Here is a 7,500-nt window from a genome sequence, read left to right on the forward strand (position 1 = left end):
TTTTGTTAGGGGCAGTCGTGGCTCAGTTGGCTAGTGCGTGGCTTTCGGAGCGACAGGTCCCCGGTTCTATCCTCGGTGACTTAAACGTCTGTTTCGACTTTCCTCTAATCCTTGTAGCTATAGCTTTAAATACCCGCAAAACGGAGCACTGACAGAGGGAGGGGGGTAAAGGGCGCACCGTCGGCTTCCATTGATACTAGTCTCGTAGCTGAAGGAACTACCGACATTAAATAAAGTTACTTTACCTTTACCTTTTTACCTTTAAAGCCGGCTTTATAATTTCCTTTGCGGATGTATACGTACTATCATGAATTCTTTTCTTTTGAGTGAAACAGTTCCTTGTTGCAACAGCAACCCCACAAAGCTAAGCCGTGGGTGAAAGTCGGTAGGATTACAGTAAGATAAAGTTGTTCTAAGACATTCGTAGGTAAGAATTTACACCTAACTAAAGCTATGATTCTCTCGCGGTTACGTTATGGACTCAATTTTAGCAATTGCGTAGAGAAGCCTGAAGAATTAAGAAACATTAGAACCCACAAACGACCAGCTTCCAACGTCAGTGGCTTCATAAATCAGTTGGTTAGAGCGTCGCACCGGTATCGCGAGGTTACGGGTTCAAAACCCCGTTGAAGTCCTGAAATTTTCAGGCTTCTCTACGAAATTGCTAAAATTTCGTCAATAACTGCGAGGATCGTAGCTTAACTTGATTTCATATCCGCAGTTTAGTATATGATTCATGTTATATATCATTTCCTTCATTAATTTACACCTCTTAAGCAAATACCCCGCTGGGCTTGCTTCGCTCGCCAATTTTTTTTTTTTTTTCGCCACGTTCCTTTTTGCTCCATAACCCCAACCGTGGAGCCTGGTCCCAGGCTATATGACAAGGCGCTTCTTTAAATCAATCAACTGAGGTGTCCAGGTCAGCTTATTGTCCACCACGGTATCAAATAATCTAGATTTGCTGACTGGATTTACAAGAAAATCAGCGATTCGGACTGGTGTAATAGGTCCGACGAAACTAGACCTACTGTAGATATATATATCAAAAACGTCTCGCACTTTTTCGGCTGTGATGCTAAGTGGTTAATTAGACACCACGTATGAGGTTCTTCAACTGCTTTGTTTATTTGAGCTACTGCTGGATTCACGTTCTCTCCAACACATTAAATAGATGTGTCATCGGCGTACATGCACAGCTCTCCCAATTTTGCTGATGATGGAAGATCGTTAGTGAAAAGCGTAAATAAAGTTGGTCCCAAAACGGAGCTTTGTGGAATACCGCAGTAAACTGAAAGGATCCCCGATTTGGTTCCGTTAACAACTGTGAATTGGCGTCTGTCACTCACGGGGTGTTTACATGAGACCGGGGCGAACACAGACCGGTAGGAACTTGTACCGGTACGAAAGTTTTGTATCCTTTTACTTGAAACTGGAACGACATGCTTGGTGCCTGGTTTCGGGACGGGATTTTTGTAATAAATGTATGGCTGACCCAAAGGCATACAGGCTCGAAATTTCTAGACCCGGTCATACATGTCCAATACACCGACATAATGAGATTGTAATGAGATTCCTGGTACGTCACAATAGACATCACAAAGTGTCACAAAGTGTCCCGCACTTTATGTCTCGCCAAACTGTTACTACTTTTTTAAGGATTAAGGTTGGGGGACACTTTGTGATGTCTATTGTGAAGTGCTATGAATCTCATTATGTCGGTGTATTGGACAACCCTCGACCCGGTAAGAGATTTGTTGTCATTTACGTGAGACTGGTACGAACTCATACCGGTACGAGAGTTTCTCGTCTCGTTGAAGCAGCCGAGACGAGGTCAGACCGGTCTGAGTTCATGTAAACGCAAAAGAGGAAATGTATGCCTGGAGGCTGATACGAACTCACGCCGGTCGGTCTGAGTTCGTCACGGTCTCATGTAATTACCCCTAAGATAACTTTTTAACCAAGTTAGAAATGGATCATAAATTCCAAAGGTCTTCTGTAATTTAGTTATAAGAATGTCGTGGCTAACACAGTCAAAAGCTTTTTTCGAAATCGATAAAAGCCACTGCAACAACTTTATCCTCATCCATGCCACTGCCCGTCTCCAAGTTTCGGTAAAGTGTACGAAGAGTAATTTAGTCCTATACCCGGAGCGATACGCCCACTGTCTGTTGGAGACTAAATTGTTTTCGTTAAAGACATTTTGCACTATGTTATTATTTGCCTCTGATTCAAGTATTTCACTCGGGATGCCGAGGAGGGATACAGGTCGATAGTTTGCCGGGTCCAATTCATCGTCCTTCTTGTATATAGGTGTGATTCTAGCTATCTACCAATCTGAAAACACTCTACCGCTGTCAATACTATAATGGAAAAGATCTCAGTGCTGGTGGAATCGCCTTGCCTGCAAGTTTTAGGACCTTAGGATGAATGTTACAGGCCCCATAGGCGCTTCGTTGCGTTGTACCACCTTATGTTATCCCATTGTTCGCTCATGGAAAAATTGTTAATACATATTAGGTATTACATTCAATAGAATCGATTTTAAAGAAGTCGTTGTCGTTACAGTCAATAATAGATGTCAAATTAAATCTTAAATTGCGTTTACCATGTTCGGTGTTTGTATGCTAACAAGAGTGAATTAGATAAGACTGTTTTTATGGCATGGGTGGACTCCCCAGCCCAGTCACAAATGGGTCTATTTTTAGAATACCCGTTCCCGCGAAAATACGTTGTCATGTTCCTAAAAAACATTACAGAAGCAGCCACGTTTGACATGCCTTCTCCTTATTGGTTAAATTGGCGGCTCTTTGTTTGTTTTTGCGCCTTCAGTCATTGAGTAAGTGAGCATCCGTCGCCGGTGCGTTAACTGTATCTAAAAATAAGTCTATTTGTGACTGTGCTGGGGCAAGACCGCAAATTGATAAATAAGCAGTCTTCTCTAATTCACTCTTGATGCTAATCAATGTCTTCAATCGTTCGCTCTCCTCAGTTATTAATCTCTCTTCGCACAATTTTATAGTTGTGAAGAATCTTGCGCAAAATCAAGAATCAATTCATGATCATATCAGGGACCTCGTGAAGCTTATCAAAGAACGTACTAATGTATAAGTACTGATTTATAAGTACTGATAACTTCGAAGGTCACCAAGAGACCAAGAAAGCAAACACGAAAAGGTTATTTTCGTGAAAACCACCTTGCTTTCTTTTGTCACGAAACAATAGTAACGCAAGTTTAACTTGGGTAAGTTACTAAAATCACAAAACGGACAGCCTTTGATGGGTGACCTGTGACTTGGAACGAGAGCACCTGGGAACGAAACATAAAACAATATGGCGGCTTCTTGTTCGCTACAACTTTGCAGTCTATCATGAGAGGGGCCGTGCGTGATGTAAACGTTTGTTGCGACAAATTTTCAGGTAAGTAAATTTTATTTTGATAAATGAGCAGTAATTTTACAATCTCGAAGTTTTGACTTGTATGTATTAGCTGCAACCGTTCACATTAACATTTTGACTATGATTCCCACAGTCTGCACGGGGTGCATTGGGCCATTTCATTTAAGCCTAATATACACCCCGGGGTTACTCCCCCGGGTATGGTTTTTTTAGCGGGAATAGGGAAAAAGGTGAAAGATCAAGGAAACTGGATTTCCAAGCCCCTCAATTTGGGGTGGGGGCATATAAAAAAATGGAATGGCCCATTAGCAATTTGACTTGAATGATGGTGGAAAATGAGGACATACATGTAATGGTGCAATTATAGCAATTTCCACTAAGTAACAGGCAGGAATGGTGGTTTGCAGCTAGCTTGTTGCTTGGCAACGAGCGAAGGTACAACTGAAAGTTTATATCAGAGTCATAGGCAGGATTGGAACCTATCATTTACCTCACCATCGGCCGAAGCTGTATGCATTGCTCAAGCTACAAGGTGTTATGGAGGTTGTAGACTGGAATCCTTTCCTTGGTCTCCTCTTTTTCAGTTGTCTTAAAGTTGCCGGTTACCAAACTCCTAGAGTTTATCATCTTTCTCACCGGTGCATTACACCTCCTGCACCTACATGTACATGTATCTATACATGTAGTTTCTTTTATAGTTATATTTGAGACATTGTCGAGCTTACAGAACAGTGGAACACTTGGCCTGATGAAGTGCCATGATATTTTTAACCTTACATGAAGCTAATGGTTACTCCATGGCCAAGCACCTTGTACTGACTATTTTCTTTTTTTAGTTTCATTTGTTGTAAAAATAATTAATTATATCGGTACAAAATTAAGATTGTTGTTGTTGTTTGTATTGTGCCGTAAGCTACCTGGCTGCCCAAGAGTTCTTGTACTGTAGCTTACTGAGATTTTCTTAATATTTTTGCTGAGTCTTACCTTCAAGCGCTGATGTGCCAAACTGCATTATATTTTTTGCTTTCATCAATCAAATTTCTAAACATACAATGGAGCCGGGAAGGTTGACTCCACCTCCGGAAAGTGAATTTGAGTTTTTTTTCTTTAAGTTCACAGCTTGAATACCATTGTGATATATTTTTTATATAGAGGTTCTTCAGTAAAAAGAGTCTGTTAAGTGTTTTATTTTTACTGCGAGCCTGTTGTCTTCAATGACTTGTTTTAGACTTCTATTAATTATTAGATAAAGTGTATTGATAAAACATTAATATTATTTTACTTTGCTAAGAATGACAAGGTCTGTTCCATTGGGAGACCTATCTTCTTGTGCATGTAATTCCCAAACACTAGCATAATTTATTTCCTGCAAGGAAGTCCTGAGAATTTTCTGCTCTTTTTGCTACAGTTAACCTGCTTCTATTTCTTACTGGCCTTGTACCTCTCAGTCCTATATTAAGATGCCAAGAGTTCGCACAGCTCACAAGTTCACTGAACGACAGCGTACTGGCGATGTGTTAACAGAGGAACTTGTGGATTTCAAGTCTCTGTTGCTTTCTGCTGACGTTTTGAAGGGCCTAAGCTCCTCTGGGTTTGAGAGACCTTCACCAATTCAACTCAAAGCCATTCCATTAGGAAGATGTGGTTTAGGTAGGTCAGAGCAATCTTTGGTGCATTTTACCCTTTCATGAAAAGCTGAACACTGGATATTGCGCCGCATGGTGCAATTCCTGTCGTTGTCACAGTTAAGATACTTAACAAAAGGTCAATTAAAATCATGCAGGAGTGTGTCAAGCCACTGTACATGCAGATCTTTTGACATTGCACACAACACAATTCCTGTCGTGCGATGTGAACTGTGTCTCACGCAAGGGTGGTAACTTACTTTTGAGCGGTACTGTACGCTGTTAGCTGGCTACAGTTGGCAAAAATCATCAGGACATACAGCTGCCGTAATACATGTAGGCTTAACTCCTGTTACATGCATTATCTTGTTTTCTTTCCCAAGTACATGTATACATATACATGTACAACAATGTATACCCACATTGTCATTGACAGTGAAGTGTCGTTAATTAATACAAGTACGTGTAGCTGTCATTAGCATCCTGAGATGTTCTTGTTTTTGACATAGACCTCATTGCTCAAGCCAAATCTGGCACAGGAAAAACTTGTGTCTTTAGTGTGATTGCTCTGGAGAGTCTTTTACTGAACAGCAACACTACCCAGGTAATAACAAAATTAATCTACATGTAAGACTAAGCATGCTCTGGACTATAAAATTGGACATGAGTAGACAGAAACAGTATATCCAGGATTAGTATCACCCAACTAGCGGACTTAATGCAATTCCTGCATTTTGATTGGCTACGCTACTAGAGGACTATTCGTAATACTCCTCGAGTAGCAAAAAGCGTGACGCTTTCTTTTGTTTTATTGCCAAATATATATTTCTTCAACTTGCATTTGCCAACTTTGTTATTGCCTTTTGTGTCCGACTAGTTGGGTGATACTAAAACAATTACATGTAGACGCTTCGACCTCAAGGGCCATGGGTCAATAGCCCATTCGGCTTCACCTCATGGGCTACGGGTCTAATTGTTAATTAACGTTAATTTGATGCATGCGGATTGCAGTAAGCATCACCAATTGTGCCCTTGCTCTGGTCCGCAGCTTCAATATCTCTCTTGGCTCGCAATACAGATAATTAACAACATCATCCCCCAAATGGAGCTCCTCAAGTATTAAGATAAATGGCTGCATTTACGCTATGTAAGCTAAAAATAACGCTTACTTTTACCCCTACCTTATTTTTGGAAATAATTACCGTATACATGTATTAATAGACTTAAAGGACTCTTTCACTTTGTGATGGGTACCAAAATTTGGTGTGCATTTAAGGACGGTGCCTACTAATTGAAAGGTATTTTTGCCCCGGTTTATGATTATGCAAATCCAAAAAGAGAATTGGGGGTAACCATGCATTTTTCAAGGATAATTGATGGATAATAATTATTTGTAACAAGCTTTAAAATACAAACCATGTGTGGCGTTCTTTCTCAAAAATGCATGGATACCCCCAATTTTCTTTTTGGATACCAAGAGTAATAATTATTACAAAGATCTACTTTCTCCGGGTAGTTTCAAACCGCACAAAAATATCACTGTATTGGTAAGCATCACTGATAGGAAAACCGAGTATCTCGAGATGCGCAGAACGTATGCGCATTAACAATAGTACATGTAGGCACCGTCCTTAATAGACCTTTTTGGCTTGTACATTTTGTTTTCCCAATACAGATCATGTGATAATACTCAGGAGGCTTGGTCCTTTGTTTTGTTCATTAAAAAGAGTACATGCAGGCATATTCAAGCTTGCATGCCCTCATTTTAATGAACAAAACAAAAGACCAATTGAAACCTCCTGAGTATTATCACATGATCTGTATTGGGAAAACAAAATGTACAAGCCGAAAAGGTCTATTGGAGCCAAACAAGTATAAATGTCAAATAGCAATTCTGCACAAAACTAAATTTGTCCTTCACTTCGGTGGAAAGGGTACATTTTATCAGCTGAGTGCATGAAAAATGTACTCTCTGCTAAAATGTCATTTTATCAAGGTACTCTGTCTCCCATTGAATTGTCCAATTTTGACACACTCTCCTTGGCTTTCTCCAAAATGTTGCTCTGACATTAAGTCCAATTTGTTACATTTTTGTTGAATGTGATCAGATGGCCTTAATCTTAGCTGCAGTAAATGTCTAGAACTGCATTTCTGTAGCATTGACAAATGCTTCTTGGTTTTTGTTACGTCCACCTTTAGGGTATTTTAAAATACTCGTCTGAAACTTGTCCGACTCTTGCTTAAAACATAAATGCGTGAAAGGGATTTTTTTTCCTTTTTTTTTTTGGTTTCATCCTACAATTGTACATTTTTAATGTTTTGATGAAATTACACATTTATAAAGGTTAAAATGTCCCACTCAAAGAAAAATAAGTTTATTGCCTATCAATATTCTGTTAAAATTACTCAACCTTCCACAATTGACGAAACAGAGAAGTAACACAATCATCTTTACTTCAACAATGTCAAATAATGG

The 7,500-nt window shown here is 39.7% G+C and overlaps 1 protein-coding gene across 2 annotated transcripts in view; it reads left to right on the forward strand.

Annotated features, from left to right (window-relative positions):
• The first annotated feature begins 3,318 nt into the window (after window positions 1-3,318).
• LOC138011790 (probable ATP-dependent RNA helicase DDX20) overlaps window positions 3,319-7,500 on the forward strand; it is a 20,065-nt gene continuing 15,883 nt past the window's right edge. Inside the window, exons 1-3 of one of the 2 annotated variants that reach the window (XM_068858985.1) lie at window positions 3,319-3,420; window positions 4,808-5,049; window positions 5,534-5,628. In XM_068858985.1, the coding sequence (XP_068715086.1) occupies window positions 4,860-5,049; window positions 5,534-5,628 (285 nt within the window). In that variant the 5' untranslated portion in view covers window positions 3,319-3,420; window positions 4,808-4,859. The remainder of the gene's footprint in view (window positions 3,421-4,807; window positions 5,050-5,533; window positions 5,629-7,500) is intronic. The other variant, XM_068858986.1, reaches the window with a different exon arrangement.

The sequence above is a fragment of the Montipora foliosa genome, chromosome 7, assembly GCF_036669935.1.
Source record: "Montipora foliosa isolate CH-2021 chromosome 7, ASM3666993v2, whole genome shotgun sequence".
NCBI lineage: Eukaryota > Metazoa > Cnidaria > Anthozoa > Scleractinia > Acroporidae > Montipora > Montipora foliosa.